Source organism: Eleutherodactylus coqui, chromosome 9, assembly GCF_035609145.1.
Source record: "Eleutherodactylus coqui strain aEleCoq1 chromosome 9, aEleCoq1.hap1, whole genome shotgun sequence".
NCBI classification, from domain to species: domain Eukaryota; kingdom Metazoa; phylum Chordata; class Amphibia; order Anura; family Eleutherodactylidae; genus Eleutherodactylus; species Eleutherodactylus coqui.
The window spans coordinates 57,821,469-57,841,798 of NC_089845.1; the positions used below are offsets into that span (position 1 = coordinate 57,821,469).

Sequence of the window (20,330 nt, forward strand, 5' to 3'; positions counted from 1 at the left end):
CTCCCGTCAGGGATCCGATCCGTGAGTGGAGGTGAAATTACTTAACCAAGGCCACCGGCGATGTTCCCTGACAAGATCTTTATCTGTGGACCTTTCCCCAGCTTTGGCGCATGCGCCTGTTGCCAAAATGGTGGTCACAAGCTGGGGAGGACAAGAGGAAATTTTAAATCTCTACTAAAGGTAGCAGAGAGCTTGGAGATGTCACTGGGAGCCGCAGTGAGTGTTCCTCGGTCATATGATCGCCATTATCCAATCAAAATTTGGCCTGGTCATTAACTCTTTGCAATCCAATTTTGGATTCAGGGTTTCCTAGGGGGCTTTCTCTTTCTGCCATTATACAATGACGCCATCTACTGGCTAGAGCCAGTACTGCGGTATGGGACATGCTGGAGAGGCCCCCCGACAACAGAGCGGCCTTTACTATACAGTAAGAATACCCTACTGGACGTCTTCCGACATCGGAGCTGTACAGCCTTAAATCAGAATGTCTTCAGACGTCAGACAGTGGATTAGAAAGGGTTAAGGCGCAAACAGGCTTGGTCACTAAAAAAGAGTCCCAGTACGCAACACATCACTCTCCTCCTCCTCTTCAGCCCATACACGCTGAACAGATGTGAAGGAAGTAGCATGGATACCCCCTGCAGTGTGGGCAGCAGTTTCCCCCCCCTCTAATACACGTTCAGAAACAGACGTGAGGGTGGTATGGCTAACAAGCGACGTATTGTCATCTCCTTTCTCCTGTTCTATCCGCAAAGCGTCAGCCTTAATGCTTAGCAGCGACCTTCTCAGCAGGCAAAGCAGCGGGATGGTTACGCTGATAATGGCCGCATCGCCGCTCACCATTTGTGTAAACTCCTCAAAGTTTCCTAAGACATGGCAGATGTCAGACATCCATGCCCACTCCTCTGTGAAGAACTGGTGAGGCTGACTACCACTCTGACGGCCATGTTACAGCTGGTATTCTACAATGGCTCTACACGGCTCGTAAAGCCTGGCCAACATGTGCAACGTAGAATTCCAGAGCGTGGGCACATCGCACAACAGTCGGTGCACTGGCAGCTGGAAGCGATGTTGCAGTGTCCTGAGGGTGGCAGCATCTGTAGCGAACTTGCGGAAATGTGTGCACACGCAACGCACCTTGCTGAGCAGGTCAGACAAATTGGGGTAGTTTTTAAGAAAGCTCTGAACCACCAGATTGAACATGTGGGCCAGGAATGGCACGTGTGTTAGTCTGCCAAGCTGACCATGAAAAGTTTGTACAGTCTGGTTATATAGTGCAGATCGACAGGACACACTGGGGTATTTTGCATACACTATAGCAAAGAAGACCGTGAGACATGTGTAGTCTTGTACCAATAAAATGAGTTTTGTTAGTTCCTAATTAGTGTGTACACATGTAGCAGTATACTGTATAGAACCGGTAAGTGTATGCAGTATACAGCCAGAATCCTTTGTGCGCACTACTGGTCCCAGGCAGCCAAACTGCTGATGCACAAAAGTGGACTTGTAGTCCTAAAAAGGACTGTTGGGTTCTCTGTATATGGATCCCTGCCTAAACGCTTCTTCTAAAATACATCAATGCTCTTCCTCACTCACAGCAGCTGTTACTCACCTAATCCACCTTTTGTGTGAGGCGAGCATCAGGTGACCTGAGTTTTTATGATCCCAGGTCACCTGTTCCAGCCAGCCAATCACTGCTATAGACGTGCACATCATAGCAGGAGGTGCCAAAGCCTTCCCTGCATGTTCATTGGCTTAAAAAAGCCACTAAACATGTGGAGAGGAGAGGGTGAAATGTTCTCGAGCACCGCGTGGTGCTTTCTAGAGTAACGAGTACTCCAGAGTATGCTAATGCTCGGACAAGCATGCTCGCTCATCTCTAGTCACTATGTATCAATGTAGCACATGTTGCACTCCCAAGACTCCTGGACTTTTCTTTCTGAGACGCACGTTGCATTCCATCCTAAACGTTCTACGTCAATCCTTAGGAACTCCTCCTTACACGCCCAACCCGTAGATAGCGTCATTGCTACAGGTGTCTGAAGCGGAATAGTGAGAGGGCTCCTGAACACTTGCGTTTTGCTTGGCAGTTTTTCATGCAAGATCGCTGCATTTTTTTTCCACGCGATTGTCAATGGGACTTTCTAATGCCAATTAGATTTTTTTTTTTCTCTTCAAATTTGGATTTTTATGCATGTATGCTCCCTAAGAATTAGTGGGATATTCTCCTGGATGACTCTCCAGATCACCTGGATTAGGATGGCATCAGAAGAACGGCTGCTCTATATACTAGGCAAACCAGGACAAAGAGGTGCTGGTGGGTTGTCTTTTCATAAGTAACCCCCACCAGGGGAGTCATTTTCATTTATATCTTGAATGGAAAAAAAAAAAATCAGATGTTGCCAAAGGACTAGGCGCTGTTCATTTGTTTTTCTAATCCAATTGCTTTTTCTAGAGCAAATCTCCCAAATTTACTCTAGACTAGTCCATTCCCCCTACCGAACAGAGGTAACCTGTTTCACAATAGGAGAAAGATATGGGTGAAGCCTTATCAGAGGACTGGTGCCAGATCTGGGAATCTACCAAGAGTAGCACTTGCAAAATACTAATGCTTGAAAAACATAAAATCTTATTGCGTTTGTACTTAACCCCCACTCTAGTAAGCTCATGCAGTACCAAGTTACTCCCGTTTCCAGGGTTGTTCGACCCCAGGCGACATGGTCCACATATGGTGGTCATGCCCCTGCGTATACTCGAATTCAGTAACTAATTGCAATATACCTAAAAGCCCTGGGCGGCCCTATTAAAATTAAATATTAATATTCCTTTTGATGCAGGAAACTAATCTCCTTTTTATTGAAAATAACTAAAGTTCAACAGCTAAGCACGATTTGGTGATGTTACTAAATTAACCCTTTCGTGACCTAGATGTTTGATTCTCCCCGCTTTAAAAAAAAAAAATAAAGTTAAAAAAACCCAAATGAATGAATAGTCCAGGATATGCAGACCCCAAAAGCTGCACCGATCAAGTACAGAACTGAAGATAGCACAATCCTGCAGGCAACTCTACATCAAAGTCCAGTTAGTGTGAAATTCAAGGTCGTGATAATCCGATCCCGTTTGAAAGGTCCCAAAATGTATGAACAGAGGAAAAGTAATCTGATTCTCATTTGCACCTCAATCGTTATTCCGGCTACAAAACCTGTACTGTATGAGCCTGGCCTTAGGATTGTGTAGTGTGTTGAGGACGACATGTGAGATTGTGAAAGCTGGTGTTGCACACAAACCTCCAAGTCTTTTAACAATAGAAATCCGTTTAGTTAATTCACACAAATGCTGCATGGCAAAATGACAACGTTCTCATGCATTGCAGGAAAAAAAAAAAAAAACACCGCATACACAGATTTAAGCTTCTTTATTTTAAATTTTCAATGTAATCCAATTTCAAACAAAAGCTAGATACAAATTTAAACCAGGTAAGCACTAGTATTAGCCAACGGGAGCAGGCCTATACAAGTTTAATCAAAAAGGTACTGAAACCCTTTGAGCAAAGCTTTCTTTCAATACAATACAGTAGTCAACCTTATTTTCATTGCACAAAATTAAAATCTCATCCGACTCAGCACGCTTCAACTTTCATTTACAGTTCGTAACTGCTTTATAACTTAGTTTCCAGAACCCATCATGGGTTTACTATTATAGAAGTATTACTTTATTCTAGAAAAGTAATAACTGCACAAACACCAGCAGGTTTGTCTCATTTCCTCTATTCAGAGCATGTTTTCCACAGTGCCCAAGTACTTACATTTAATATAGCCACCGTAGACATCTAGGCTATATTAACGTTAGTGCACCCACAGTGGGAAATGCAGATTGTATGCAGCAACTGGGAGAAGAGATAGAAATTGAAGTGCCTGGACACTTTGTCTCATCCCTGCAATAAGAACTATGGTATGAAAGCAAATGCTGAATTAACAGGATTTCTTATAAATCTGTCCAAAGTCAGCCTTTATTTACTGCTGAAAATCCTTACTTCATTGAAGCGATTCAGATAGTGCTTTCATAGACTGGTAAAGCATTGGAGCTTTTATACCTGTTACTTTCATATTTCACCCTTACAACTGTAGTCTAACATTCTAAACTTTGTTAGGGGATATGACCAGTGCAAGTGGGAAGACCACCAAAACAAATTATACCTTGTGCTTTCTGATACATTTGATTCAGTGTGCCAAAGTCCCATCATTTCACATTTTTCAAGGCTAAATCATAGATGTTCCAGAACATCCTCTTTCACAAGGTCCATGCAAAAGATTAAAAGAAAAAAAAACCCTAGAAGGAAAAAAAAAAAAAAAAACGACAAAAATGATGAAAACAAAAATATCCAGCATGAAGGTTCACAACATACAAGTGTTCTGAGCATGAGTCCATATTCTTCTTGATATTGGATACTAATAAAGAAAAAAACAAAAAAAAAACAAAAAAAAAACAAAAAAAAAAAAAAACCTAAATTGTTGCAATTAACTGATCTTCCCAGTTTGACTGGTCACAACCTTATTCGGGCATGTATGGGCGAAGGTGATCCTCAATGGTGCCAACCGCCCAATGGGTGAGCTGCTCCTGTGGCAGGTAGAGGCAGATGCTGCATAACTTCAGGATTGTGGCTTTGCTTTTAGGAGTCTGCAGACAGGAATATTTATATGGTGTCATACAAAGGTAAATGAAGAAAGCTAGTAAACAAGAAAAACAATTCAATATCTGAAATTGAACAGCACAGTTATATATGTGGACTCCCAACTAACTCCATTAACTTTGCTCTTTAAGAAGGGCAGTATACAGAAGTTGTTTCTAAGGTTCCCAACCTTTTGTAGCTAGTAAGCCACGTCCAAATTTAAGTAATGGGTGAGAAATTAAAAAAAATTAAAAAAAAGCAGTCTACTGGAAGGGGGCGTTTGCATGGGTTCAGTTTATGAATGGCAAGGGATGTGGCTCTGGAAGAGTAAAAATGATTACTGATCGGAGCACTTTAGTTGATCGGTGTAGATTACATGGGGGCTGTCACCATTATACCATTTATATTGAAATTAAAATATTTAAGTTTGGCCCCTTAACATTTCTAGGAGCTAGGCTTCATGTCCACGGGGGAAATGAGGCCCGCTGCGGATTCTTCATGTAGAATCCGTAGCAAGTCCCTCCTGCCCTGCGGACATGAGGCCTATCACACAAAAAAAAAAAAAAAAAAAAATACACACTCACCTGCTCCGGACGGATGCGGATCTTCCTTCGCGGCCGGATCTTCTTTCTTTGGCCTGGCAAATGTGCTCGGCACGCTGGCAGCGTGGCGCACAGGCACATCCACCGAGCCGAAGAAAGAAGATCCAGCCACGAAGAAGGGAAAAACCGCATTGTCCGGAGCAGGCGAGTTTAATTCTGGTACGGGTCTCCCGCGGATCCGGACGGCTTCCATAGAAGCCTGCGGGAGCCATCCCCGCGGGAGACCCGCACGAAAATGGTGAATGTCCTTTTTTTCCCCCCGCGCACGGATCCATGCCTAACAGGAAAAATGACATCCGCAGGTATTTAACTACCTGCGGGTGTCCAATGGATCCCTATGGGGCGCGGATCCGCGTGCAGGAAAAACGCTGCGGATTTTAAGCCCCTGGACATGAGGCCCTAATGTCTCTCCTTTTTTTTAGTCTTGAGCACTGCATAAATGTAATCTCTGTTGAACGTCTTTATTTCACAAGTTCTAAAAATATTGATATCGCTGCCTCTTGAAAAGACTAGCCTCCTTTGTGCCAGCTGGCGCACATCCGCAGTGCTGTCGAGGATGTGGCTAGTGCAATCCTTTGCGAGGCTTACACTAGAGTAGGAAATGCTGCGATTTCCACCCCATTAGCAGAACATCGCAGTTGATATCCGCTTGTGGGCATGGAAATGCATTTTTCAATGCATGTCCTGTGAGCAGTATTCACTGCAGGATCCAAAGCTCTGGATCCTGAAGTGTAAATACACCTGTGTGCATTGGGCCTAAGGTGGTGTTAAAATTGAATTCAACTTTGTGCGATTGTAACACTGATATAACAAGATTACAATATCAAAAAGATAATTAATGCAAAAAACTGACACCTTGAAGGGAGGCTATAGTACCCTGTTGTACCACCTCTAAGCTTAGATACAAGATGTGATACGGGCCGACATGGAGGCATACTGATTCCATATGGTATCCTGCAGCATATTAGCCCACATTTGCTGTAACAGCCTCTAGATCGTGCAAACTTCTATGCTGTCAAAATTGGCATCCCAGATTGTCCCACACATGTTCTTTGGGCAATAAGTCTGGCACCTGGGCAGGCCACAGAAGTGTGATAATGTTGTGGAGGCATTCCTGTGACACTCTGGCTGCATGCGACCAAGCATTATCCTGGTAGAAAATGCGTCTTGGAAGCCCTGCCATGAGTCAACACATGTGGCTGCTGGATGTACTGAACATATCTCTGAACTGTCATGTTCCTCCTACCACTACTAGGGGTGACTGTCGTATGTGATGGACCCCCAGACCATCACACCAGTAGTGTCAGTGTGCCACGCCTTAGAAAAAAAAACAGGATTGAAGTGCTCACTCCTAGGTCTCTAGGCACGAACACAAATGTTTTGTGCTCGTCAGAGGATCCTCTACTGGTGGTCTGTTTACTATTTCAGTTGTGATGACTGCAGTGATTTTACTTCACTTTTCAAAAATAAATAACAAAATTGTAATTTTCTTAAACTAGTGTTAGTTTATTTAGTTCCACTAGGGGGATGTAACAATGCAATAGCTTTTATAATGCTTTGGTATACTCTATAGGAAAACCTTAGGCCCACTGCCTTGCAGTTTTACACATTATTGATTAGGCTGCGATAAAGCCCAGCCAGCCTTTGGGTGTCATAACAAGAGATCAGCATCTTGCAATACAGTAGGACAATGTCAGAGAGAGACCCTTCCTGTCAAACTACATTTATGCTGCAGTCAGCAATCCCCACAGCATTTGAGGAGTTAAACAGCAGAGATCACTGTCATCTCTGATCCTACCCATTACTGCTGGAGGCCATCTACCAGTCAGTGCCTGCCTCCCGTGATGATCACGCGGGCTCTTGTGTCTGCACAATTACAATTATCCATCATGGAGGCTTAATACAAGCCTTTCAATGATGTACATTTAAGTCCTGGCTGTGAAAGGTGTCAGATTTTATGCTTAAACTTAATCCATAACAGAACACCTGGATGTGCGTTATTGCTTTTAATTGCCAACCCAGTTATTTTTCTCTTATTACCCCATTTGTAAAATTATCTTGAGAAATAAAAAGCAGGGAGCTTACAACTACATGTCATATTATGGGAGTTGCATGTTCTTACAACAGATGCAAAAATAAGAAATTGGGTTCGTGGAGGAGAGGCTTTTGCAAGTTAGACACAAATTGCAGCACAGTTACGTAGGCTTACATGCTACATAAAGCCTTAAGATACTAACCTGCAAGTGCTGTCTATCTATGAAGAGGAACACTGACTGGTTAGGATTGTTCAAGACAATTCCAGTCTTGTCATTCCGGCTAAGTACATGCAGAAGATGTTTTTCATAATCACCATGATGAAATTCAAACTTGGCCTAGAGAGAAACAAATGATTATATTTAAAGACACTACGAAATGGCATGTACAAATTGGAATTCAGATAGTTTTCCCGACATTCCACATTAATTCCGAACAAAACCACTGCTGTCAGAGCAAGTGCAGAACAAAACCATCAGAAAGAGGGGAGAAGAAGGAGGCTGGTTGGGCACCCTATTAGGCAAGGAAATATGCTTCACCGAATGCCCAACTCCTGTTTAGTCACATTGCTATGTGAAGTAGGAAAAGCTCCTTTCTTGCATCTCTACTGTCTCAAATATTACTGTGCCCCATCCAAGCCATTTTAAAAGCCTGATGAAGGTTTCATAGAAGAACCCGAAAGCTTGCTGTAACATCATGTATTTTTGTTAGCCATTAAAAATGTTATATTTACAAGATTACTTGGTTTCTCCCACTGAGAACAATCACACTTTGCTCTACTGGCTAACACAGTACCAAACCTTTTTAAATATTACTGCAATCCAGTAGAATATACTTGCCAAAACAGGCCTGTAGGGCTCATCTGATCCCTTCCATCTTGAAAACAGAAGACAAACTATCTTCTCTATATCATTCCGAGGCCAAAGAATAAAGTCCATCTCTTGAGTACACCCAATTACATCCTAGAAAATGTAGACAAAAAGATATTTAGAATGGAACAAAAAACATCTTCAAATAAGTCCATTACTACTTTGAAGAATGCACCGAGCATAATGCTCAGGATTTTTTGCATTGACCCAAGTGTGTATTCACACAGGCGATTTCAAGCGCAATTTGTGTGTTGCGAGATGCACAGAAATCACACGTGAAAAGAACACATTTTAAATAAGTTAATTTACATGTGGTTGTATGCAAGTGTCAGTGCAATACCATTTTCTTTAATTTTTTTTCTTCTAAACACTATTGGAACATGCAATTTTCAAGCTCATGAAAATTATAAGTGCAGCTATGGGTTTTTCCTTGTAAAAAGCATCGCACTTGCAAGAAAAAAAAAAAAAAGTCCATTATGTGACAGATATCACACTTGTCTGTGTAAATACACTGTTACAAAGAGTAACATAAATTGCTGAGCTCAGTTACATATTATCGTGTGAGCGATAGAACAAAGGTGAAGCCAGGAAACAAGTGTAACGTTACCCTGCGCATTGACTGGTAGCGAGGTGCATGAAGCTGTACTATGTCCTTCTGCAGGAGCTCGAGGGAACTCTCCAAGGAATAGCTGGAATCCCGCACACCTTTCAGAATATTTTCTTCATAGTTATTAGTCATAACAGGTATAACATCAGCCACTTCAAAGAGAGCCGACTTCTTTTTCTAACAGGGGAAAAAAAATAGAACATCAGATGTAACAATGTACAAAGTTCACCCCATGGAAACATTACAGGTTTCTAGATTTTTGTCAGAAAATAAACATGGTATCAAAACATTTATACACGGCAATCTCTGGCAGGGCAGTACACCCCTATCTGGCACCTGCAGAGGTCAGGAGCCACCTAGTAAACTGCTGCCAATGACAGACTACTTGCCCGAGGAACAATGGGGTGAATTACTCTAAGCCTAGGTTCACACAGGGCGGATTTGCCGCGGTCCTGCCGCAGCAGATCTGCCCGCGGCCGCTAATCTCGGGATTAGCCAGCCATGTGGACGGTTTCTCAGAAACCTCGTCCACACGGGATGGCTAATCCGCTGCGGTAAATCCGGTTGAAACCGCGGCTGCGGCCGTCGCAGCTTCAGAAGCAGCAGCATGTCTGTTTACTTTACTTTCGTTTTTTTGTTTATTTATGTCGTGGCCGCGCTCTCCTCTATGGGAGAGCCGTCCGCAACGGAAAAGCATGCTTCAAAGCTGCCGCGGCGGTTCTCCCAGCGGAAATCTTGCGGTTTTTGCTGCAGCAAAAACCGCGAGATTTGAGTATCGCCGCGGTGGCTTTGAAGCGACCCGGCCGCATGCTTTTCCGTTACGGCCGGCGCTCCCATAGAGGAGAGTGCGGCCCCGACGTAAATAAACAAAAAAAAAAAACGAAAGTAAACAGACATGCTGCTTCTTTTGAAACCGCGGCTGCAACCGGATTTACCGCAGCGGATTAGCCATCCCGTGCGGACGAGGTTTCTGAGAAACCTCGTCCACATGGCTGGCTAATCCCGAGATTAGCGGCCGGTTTTGCCGCGGGCAGATCTGCTGCGGCAGGACCGTGGCAAATCCGCCCTGTGTGAACCTAGGCTAAGGCATCCTGTTTTTTTGCACATGCTGCAGTAAGCTCTGTTCACAACGATGTGTGCCTTTCCTGTCATCTTCACATGCCCATAAAGTAACTGACCTTTTAAACTATTAGGAAGAGTATAACACCATACAATGCCTATGGTAGAAGTCCATGAGCCTGCTCAGAAAATGTATTTAAAGGGGTTTTCCCTCAAGACTTTAAATGGTTTAACCACCACACCGTCCATTTTTTCTCCTATAGAAGAACACTAACACACACAATGCACCAGAAGAGAAGCGCCAGAATGAAGACTGATTTAAAACTCTAGTGCATTGCATATGCTATAGTGCACAGGACTCTGAAAACTCAGATTTTTAAGCACCGTTCAATCTTCAGGGGGGAACACAAATCCTGGATGGTGGTGTGTTAGGGTACGTTCACATGGCTTTTCACCACAGAATCCAGACCAAATCTATGTCAAAATCCACATTAAGAAGCGATCCATTTGGATAAAATTGGAATCCAGTCTGTAGTGTATAGAATGTGGGTTTTCAAGCTTATTTGCAAGGCGGAAGGGGGCGGGACCAAACCCAGTTCTTGTGTCCCTTATAATAAAAGCCCAAGATCTTATTTAAGAAAGTTTTACCAATTTACACAGTGTATTCAAAGGACTCATCATACCCTCGGTCAGCAGGGCTAGCTGCATAACCGCTCTGCAGCTACAACAAGTCTGTCTTTTGTTCCTATCCTCCCCTCCTTGCACCAAACTGTTAGTTTTGGCTTTGAATCTGAAGTGAGCTTCTCAACTCACTGTTGATGTGTGATGTCAGTGGATGGAGGAAACCTATGCAGCTTATCCAATTGACATGACAGGGCCTCTTTAAAGGGCTATCCCAAGACCGACTTGTCACCTATCCAGAGGATAAATGACAAGAGTTCGATGGTGGGGGTCTCACCACTGAGAGTGTAACCTATTCTGTTGAAGGGGTCTCCTTGTGCCTCTCTTCTCCTAAGTACTGGCCCATTGCACCACCTACAGTGATTTGGAGATTAAACGGTGGCAGTCGAGCATGAGCATTGCTCTTCCATTCATTTCAATGGAGCCAACAGAAAAAAAAAATGAGTGCAAGCGCTCTGCCATCTCCAACAGTCCCATAAGAGCTGTATGGCACCTCGCATGCTGCTCCAAGCCTGTCCTGGGGAGAAAAGTGGGTAGGAGAGAAGTCAATTTTAGTAATAACCCCGTAAGAGAACAAATCACCAGTAAACAGGAGTCACTTAATAGAGCATTACGTCCCTTCAGCTTGTTTCCAGGCCAGCAACCAGTATGGCTGTTATTACCACACAGCTGTCCCAACCTCTTGCAAAACCAAGGAGTACATTACTACATACTACGATTTACTCAGAAGTCCACAAAAGCTCAAAAAGAAACACTAAAAGTAGGGGAACAGGGAGGTATCGTTCATACTCACCCAACACCCCTGCAGAGTCGGCACACGCCAGCAGCTGGTCTTCCATTCATCTCTGAGAACTGCATGCACAGGAAGAATCAAGCTGACGGTGTGCGCCGACTTGGCAAGAATGGGGCGCTATGCGAGTAGAAAAACATACCTCCCCGTTCCCTCACCCTTAAAGGGGTTGTCCCACAGCAGCAAGTGGGGTTATGCACTTCTGTATGGCCATAATAATGCACTTTGTAATGTACATCGTGCATTAAATATGAGCCATACAGAAGTTATTCACTTACCTGCTCCGTTGCTAGCGTCCCCGTCGCCATGGATCCGTCTAATTCTGATGTCTTCTTGCTTTTTTAGACGCGCTTGCGCTCTGTGGTCTTCTGCCTGGTGAATGGGGCCGCTCGTGCCGGAGAGCTGGTCCTCGTAGCTCCGCCCCATCACGTGTGCCGATTCCAGCCAATCAGGAGGCTGGAATCGGCAATGGACCGCACAGAGCCCACAGTGCACCATGGGAGAAGACCCGCGGTGCATCATGGGTGAAGATCCCGGCGGCCATCTTGGTGAAGGAAGACGTCGCAGAGCGGGGATTCGGGTAAGTAATAATTTTATTTTTTTTTTTTTTAAACGCATCCTTTGGGGTTGTCCTGCGCCGAACGGGGGGGTGGGGGTGGGGGGTTGGGCCTATGGAAAAAAAAAACAAACAAAAAACGTTTCGGCGTGAGACAACCCCTTTAATCCCCATAGCTTTATAGGGCTCTAAAGGTGACAACAATGTCCCTTTAACATCTGCCCTGCCAGATGCCATGTTGACTTATTGCTTGTCCACTCAGCTTTCTCAGACACTGTATAACTTTCCTTAAAAGGGGTTTTCTGGGCAGTTTCTATTGAGGGGTCATCAGTAGTAGATCACCTGGGGTCCGCCACTTGGGATCCTTGACCGATCACTTGTTTGGACACCCACAAAAAAAAGAATACAGAGCAGAAGCAGATCACTCCGATCCCTGTGTAGTGGCCGGCACTGCTAACTGCATGCACAACTTCCATTTAAAAAAAAAAAACCAGAGCTGTGCCTGCAATTACAAGCACCAACCACTGGACAGTGATCGGAGCTATACGCTTCTTCTCCACTCACTACATTTTAATGCTACATCTAATCGGCTAGAATCCGGGGCGGCAGACCTAAACCGAATAAGTCATCAACATAAGCTGCCCAGAATCCCCTTTTTACAGTAACGGCTATTGACAGATGTATTCCCGGCAGCCACTTTACCTTATCTTTGAACACAAAAGCGATGTACATCTTGAAGTCAAACTGGTCAGCTAGAGACTCTTTCTTCTTCCTCAGCTGCGAGCGCAGTCTGTTCAGAGCCTGCTTCTTCCGAGAGTTGGGATCCCCCATTTTTCTTTTTTTTAAATTTTTTTTTTTATTTAAATGAACGCCGCCGGTGCGGAAAAAAATGCCTACGTCTTGAAAAAAAAAATTATAATTTGTCGCTAATTTCGGGTCTATATATATATATATATTTTTTGTGCACCAAGTCAACAGAAACAATCCATGTTTCTTCTAACCCCCCCCTTCTTCCAACGACTCTCGAGTCGGGTCAATAATACAAGCTAAACCACTAGGTAGGCAACGTGTGAGCGGCCCGCCATACTACCGGGGCGGAGAAAGACGAGCGGCGGTACAGCCATGACGGCAAGTAGCTTCTTTTCTGACAAAACTAAGAAGAGGCATCCTATACATATGTAGAAAAACCCAAAATTAAAAAAAATAAAATAAAAAAAAACTGAGAAAAAAAAAGTTGGGGAGGGGTGATGAAAAAAATGAAAAGAAAAAAAAAAAAACCCAAAAAATAACAAAGATGTCTCCTGCTATCAGCCTATACCGTAAAATCAAAAGCCATCCTGCGTAGGCCTGCTGGTTAGGCCTCCCTGCGGAACACGAAGACGGCTCGGCCAGCCCCAAGACTGCATCCTAAGGAGAAGAGATGACGTCACTGTACTCGGAGGCCCCCCTTGTCTGATGACGTCACAGTGCAACACACCAGAGAGATTATTTATCCGTCTGACAGGTGGGGGTGGGGTGCTCACAGCTCACGGTCAGTCGCCCCAAAACACCGGGCCTAAGGGCGGAGAGGAAGCCCACCATGATGGCCCTGCGCAGTGGAAGCTCCCGGGGTCAGCGGTAAGGAGTGCAGGCAGTCATGTCGCGATCAGTTGCGACACAATAGAAAATACAAGTCGTGCTGTGTGTGACGGGGGAGGGGGGGAGGCTGATCAGGAGGAGAGTCCGGCGGTCAGGAGGGGCTGTCTGCTGCACTAGCCACACCGGCTACCGGTCATGTCTGCGGGAGGGCAGCTGAGGGGGGAGGCTGGTGGTGACGGGATCCATGTCAAGAGAACACCAGGGACCCCAACGGACCCCTCTGCTTGTGAGCGGCGGTGCTCAGCGGGCTGTACACCCTACTCCACCCCGACCCACCCATACTCCGGACCGGGGGTCTCGCTGTGAGAGGAGGGGGAGAGGAGGCGACAGAGAGGCGGAGCAGGCCTCCAACCGCACAGTCCTGAAGAGGAGAAGGCCTAACGGAAACGTCGTTCACCGAGAGAGACGGAGGTCCTCACAGCCCGGGAGCTGCACACAAACACCCAGCGCCTCACACAGCAGAAGAAGATGGCCGCCGCTGCGTCACCTCCTGCCTTCTCCCGCCAGGGAGCCTCTGGGACGTACCATCACAGCGCGGGGGAGTAGGATGGTGGTTAAGTAGGTCTGAGACCTATTACAGACTTGAGCGGCTCGGTAAATACAGCAGCTAGTGATATCACTAGATATTGCGCCACAATCGGTAGAGAAATAAAATAGTAACGGCTCTATTCGCCATGCGGACCCCCCTTCTTCCTTCATGGAATGGTAGCGCCCACATTGGAGCGCCCTACGCTTAGCATGCTGACGTCTTTTCACATGACATTTAGCTGGCCAGAGTAGGTTGTCAATAAACTTTATTGCAATGACAGAAGCGAACAGGGAAGTGTACAGAGCCAGAGCGCTTTACGGCCCCTTCATGAGTCGTAAACACATTCTCTATAGAGACTGTTCAGTGGGATTTGGGGCCCTAACGACCAAGCATTGTGTTTGTTTTTTTTGATTCGTATTACAAGAGCTATAAGTTTTTAATTTATTTTCAGCAACGCAGTTACAGACCACTATTTTTCTGACCAAAAATAAGAAAATCACGGTGGACTGAAAGCTTTTTTTTTAAACCATTGAAATCAATGGGGGAAATAAGCGCATCACCTTTTTTTCAGTTTTATTTGCGTTTCTGCCAAAATTAGAAAAAGGAGACGCAAATCCTGAACTGACGCTAACGCAGGCGTGATAACAGTTTAAACTTTAATTAACCCCAATGCTAATTTCATGCACACGAGGTTTTAAATACGTAAAGGCTTTTTCAGACGAGCATATCTGCAAATACTCTCGCCTCGGCGCAATGTATCGGTGCAGTGAATGAGGTTGATTTGCCCACGTATTGGCACATTGCAGTGTACTTTTTTGCATACTCAGGGCCTCTTCATATGCGTGTGCGACACCCTCCCTGGCCTGCCCTCATTTAAAAGGCTTTTTAACTTAATGAGGTCCAGGTGTGTTCTCTTTTTCACGGTATTGCACATTTGCGTACCTCCCATAGACTTCTATGGGAACCATTGCTGAGCAAAGTTTCAGAAGGATAGGGCAGGTCGTATTTTTTTGCATGGGACTAAAATGTGCACAAAAAAATTGTTCCTGTGAAAGAACCTGAGCTGGAATATGGTTTTCTCCAGCCGGTTTCGGGGTATTCTGTAGCTTCCAAAGTGTATAGTGTGCACACATCATCGACCAGATCAGACACAAGTTATCAGTCTCATATCCAAAATGGCTCTCTGGGCAGAAACACCCAGACAGCCCCTTTTATTGTAAAGCATAACACCTGCCCTTTAATGGGCGTGCAACAGATTACATCAGTAACATATAGGATTCTCATTTGTCGGATCATATAGAATCCCCCGCCTCCCCCTCTCCCCACCTCTTTCAAGTAGGAGCCTTTGTCTTAACATGTGGCCAAAACTGAAACTGAAAGTAAGTATCTCTTTGTTGAAGAAGATTCTGTGTGGGGGATGGGGAAGGACTGGGAAAACACTCAAGATGAACACAAGCAATAACATATAACACTGTGATTTAACTCTTTCCTTATGCAGCTGAGTTCCACATTAGGCTGAAGTCACAAAACACACATCTTTTCACCATGCCATTGTCCAGCAATTACTATAATGAAATTATGCAGTCATTAGCCTCTAAGAGTTAAAGTCACTACAGCTGCGTAATACATCTAGTTTAGTACAAATCAATAGACGTTTTACACTGACTAATCATCATGTCTATCACAATCCCCCCTTAAAATGTCTATCCTCTAACTCTCCATCTAATTTTCACAGTTCTCTGCATGTGAGCCTATAATCGGAGCGCGTTGAAGGTTCGATTTAGGGTCTTCAAGGAGGTGTAGGACTTGTCCACTGGGGATGCATCCAGCAAACTCATTGTGGGAGCGGCTTTTCCAGCATCAGTTTCACAGGTCTCTCTGACACAGGGGATAACACAGCAGACTAGAACGAAAAAGATAATCAGTTCACATACAACAGCGACGCCCATCTGTGCCAGGATCCTTTACCACCCGCTCATCCATGGCGAGTACTGGTCCCAAAGGTTAGCTCTTTTTAGTTAGTGCGGTCAGCTTCTTTAATGGCAACTGCGTCTTTACCCGCGTGTCACGTGTCGTCTGGGATGTAGGTACAACAAGTCTCCCCTATCATCTTACAGACAGTCCCCTTTTTAGCTAAAATCGTACCTAAGGCCATTCTATTTTGAAAAGTCTTAGTCGAGGTAGGTCCTATTGGTCGACTAGTCCCTATAAGGCATCTCTAGTATAATTTATAAACCGCTGCTAATTATAATAAACATAATTAATCCAGTCAACATTTTATTTTCCCTAATGATCAGGAAAATGGACTCGAATCTAGTTTTAACTTGGTCTCTAATCTTAAAACTCGTCAGGTACCCCCCTTGGCTACCCTATGACGTCAATGTACATGTGTAGATCAAAACTACCACCAGGAGTCTCTCTTCTCGCTCTAGTGTACTGTTACAATACTAGTAGTGTGCACAGGTACGCACGGCGTCGGACTCCCTAATCTTCACCCACACCAATGTCCCTCCTGGAGATAGCCCCAAAGGTGGACACGTCCAGGCCGCAAACACTAACCCTACACTACCTAGTGACAAGACTGGAAGGAACCGCCGTACCTATGCGGAAAACAAGGATAGACCAACATGACAGGATAACTACAGAACACAGCAGAGTTGGATCGAGATAAAGTAACTATTGGGGGTAACCTCATTATCCTCAATGCTGTCTGACAGGATGTGGAGGAGCATAAGGGCTTTACTAAGGCACACTCCCCTGTCCAATTACCCTCCAGGCGGGTCCTCTACCTCATGTCTCCACAAAGCCAGTAAACGTCTCCTAAGGACTGAACCTGATTCTGCATCCATTCCCCTCCTATCGTACCGTAGGAGCAACACCCGTTAGTGAGTTCCCCAAAAAATCTCCCTCCACCCTGCCCATTTGCCTGGCAGGTGTAGTTTCCAAGGTAGTCAGTAATACTCTCTCTCCGGTGCAAAACACTTAAGTAGTTATAGAGTATTCCTTCTTCCACTTCTCACGGACAGTGTAATTAGCGGAAATGTTCGTGAAGAGACTAAGAAACCACTCTTCAGCATCTACCGGGAGATTTAGGGGGACCATCCCCAAGTGTAGTCGGGCACTACCGCACACGCAACAGTTAGACTTGTTGCTCCTGTTAGCATTGTACCTCATCAACTCCAACCAGAGAGTCTGGTCAGAGTAGCCAGTCGCTACTGTCAAGGTGTCCACAAAGGTAGGGTCGGCTATGATCATCATGTTCATCAAGGTCTTTATCTTACGGCGTAGGGGGTTAATTATGGGCACGGGACTAAGTGAAGGCTTCCATTCGGGTGCATCTACCATACCCCTTATTTTGAACTTCCCTAAGGGATTTGTCCTCCCGTCCCCCGGTATGTCCCCAGACTGTAAGTCCCCCTGTCCCCTGGGCTTGGATCTCCCATGGTTAGTGTAAAAACTGCATTAAAACCAAGCAACATACTAAGTTCAGCCTTCCAATACCTGCTGTCTTTATTATTCTCAAGGAGGGTTATACGACTAATTAGGGATTTCCCGCTCTTATCTTTCTTATTTAAGGCACTTCGCGGTTTATAGGACTAGTCTGTTCCGGCGTTCCATCCCACTAATCCCCAATAATGGCAGTCTTCTCCCCAGACGTTATCAGTGGCGCAAACACTCTGACAGCTGGGAGAATCGCTGGGGGGGAGGGGGAGCATTCTGACTGCTGGGAAAATCGCTGGGGGAGGGGGAGGGGGGGCATTCTGACAGCTGGGAGAATCGCTGGGGGGGCATTCTGACAGCTGGGAGAATCGCTGGGGGGGGGCATTCTGACTGCTGGGAAAATCGCTGGGGGGGGCATTCTGACTGCTGGGAAAATCGCTGGGGGGGGCATTCTGACTGCTGGGAAAATCGCTGGGGGGGAGGGGGGCATTCTGACAGCTGGGAGAATCGCTGGGGGGGGAGGGGGAGCATTCTGACTGCTGGGAAAATCGCTGGGGGGGGCATTCTGACTGCTGGGAAAATCGCTGGGGGGGAGGGGGGGCATTCTGTCTGCTGGGAAAATCGCTGGGGGGGAGGGGGGGCATTCTGTCTGCTGGGAAAATCGCTTGGGGGAGGGGGGGCATCCTGACTGGTGGGAAAATCGCTGGGGGGGGGATTCTGACTGCTGGGAAAATCGCTGGGGGGGGGGGCATTCTGACTGCTGGGAAAATCGCTGGGGGGGAGGGGGGGCACTCTGACTGCTGGGAAAATCGCTGGGGGGCATTCTGACTGCTGGGAAAATCGCTGGGGGGGGGCATTCTGACTGCTGGGAAAATCGCTGGGGGGGGAGGGCGGGGCATTGTGACTGCTGGGAAAATCGCTGGGGGGGAGGGGGGGCATTCTGACTGCTGGGAAAATCGCTGGGGGGGGGGAGGGGGGCATTGTGACTGCTGGGAAAATCGCTGGGGGGGGAGGGGGGGGCATTCTGTCTGCTGGGAAAATCGCTGGGGGGGAGGGGGGGCATTCTGTCTGCTGGGAAAATCGCTGGGGGGGAGCATTCTGACTGCTGGGAAAATCGCTGGGGGGAGGGGGCATCCTGACTGGTGGGAAAATCGCTGGGGGGGTAGCATTCTGACTGCTGGGAAAATCGCTGGGGGGGGGGGGCATTCTGACTGCTGGGAAAATCGCGGGGGGGGAGGGGGGCATTCTGACTGCTGGGAAAATCGCTGGGGGGGGGGGGCATTCTGACTGCTGGGAAAATCGCTGGGGGGGAAGACTTTAGGACTGCTGGGGGAACTGTTGGGGGGTGAGGCATTAGTACTGCTGGGGGAACCGCTGGGGGGAAGGCATTATGACTGCTGAGGGGACCGCTGAGGGGGGCGCATTATCATTTCTGGGGGAACCGCTTGAGGGGAGGGGGGCATTATTGCTGGCAGACAGCTGGGGGTGGCATTGTGACTGCTGGTGGACCACTGGGGGGGGGGGTAATATGACTGCTGTGGGAACCGCTGGGGGGGAAGCGGGCATTATTACTGCTGGGGGACCGCTGGGGTATGTCACTATTACCACTGGGGTGGGGTGGGGGTGGGGGGGGTGTCACTATTATCGCTAGGAGGGCCACTATTACCACTGGGGTATGTTTACATGCGGCAGAAACTGGCAGGGCTGTTTCAAAATAGACAGGGTGCAGATTTTGACTGCTTTTTGGATGCAGAAATGCTGCAGAATTTTCCACATCCAAAAAGCAGTCAGAATCTACACCCTGTCTATTTTTAAGCAGCCCTGTCCTTTTTAGAATGACGGGGGTAAAATCATGTCGTGATAAGCCCCGCCCCTGACATGTTGGCACTTTGCGATACATAAGTTGGTTTTGGGTTGCAGTTTGGGCACTCGGTCTCTGAAAGGTTCGCCATCACTGGCATAGATCATGCTAAACTGGACAAATGATGCAGCAGCTACAGAGAACCCAGAAGTCGCCCATCCTCTTTCAAGCGTCGTCGTCATTGCTGTTTTACTAGGTGGGTCTTTCCGTCCATCAGCTGGGCCATCATGGGATACAGGAACTGTGGTGGGCAAGTGCTGTTGACTGTTCACCATACGCTGTCCTGTTTCTGCTGCTCCCATATTAGTCCATTTATCCTTTCCTTCCTTGCTGGCTTGTAACTGTAAAAGTCTTTAGCATATCAAAGTCCAAATTTTGTCAATGTCCAAAGTTTTTACCACTGACTCATGCTGTCAGTATCTTTCTTCTTTCTTCCACGGCTTGACGGCCGCTGCTTTTGCTGTGCTGTTGGCGAGGGTGTCATCTCTCGCTTCTCCAGTGTAGGAATCGGTGCGAACTCTCAACTTTGTCAGGTAGAAGCAGGGCCTCCATGAGACTCTGCACCGCTGCACCATTCTCAATTGGTTGTCCTGCTAAGGTAAAAACTGTCTGGCCTTCCACATTGGGCCGTAATCATGAGCTATGCCAAATGCATACCAGGAGTCAGTGTAAATGGTTGCCGTCTTACCTCTCGCCACTCTACACGCCTCAGTGAGGGCCTTCAGTTCCGCTTCTTGTGCTGAGACATGCGGAGGCAGAGCTTCTGCTTCTAGGACATCTTGTTGTGTGACCACTGCATATCCGATGTGGAGTCGTCAATCCTCACCCTGGTACCATCTGCAAAAAGCTCAACATATGCATTATAAACAGAGATTCTGGTAACTGTTTGCATACCTGCAGTTTCTTACTGTATTAGTACTAAATAATCGTGTTGATAGTCTATTTCACATGGCTCAGAATCTTGTAGCACAAAATCATTTAGTTATTTTTTTTT

General features: G+C 46.3%; 1 protein-coding gene across 1 annotated transcript; it reads right to left on the reverse strand.

Annotated features, from left to right (window-relative positions):
* Positions 1-3,400: 3,400 nt before the first annotated feature.
* C9H6orf62 (chromosome 9 C6orf62 homolog) lies at positions 3,401-13,986 on the reverse strand. Its single transcript, XM_066579438.1, has 5 exons — positions 12,570-13,986; positions 8,782-8,958; positions 8,145-8,267; positions 7,509-7,643; positions 3,401-4,677 (listed from the first exon to the last, which is right to left on the reverse strand). The coding sequence occupies exons 1-5, from the start codon at positions 12,696-12,698 to the stop codon at positions 4,552-4,554; spliced, it is 690 nt and encodes a 229-aa protein (XP_066435535.1). The 5' UTR covers positions 12,699-13,986; the 3' UTR covers positions 3,401-4,551.
* Between the last annotated feature and the right edge of the window lie 6,344 nt (positions 13,987-20,330).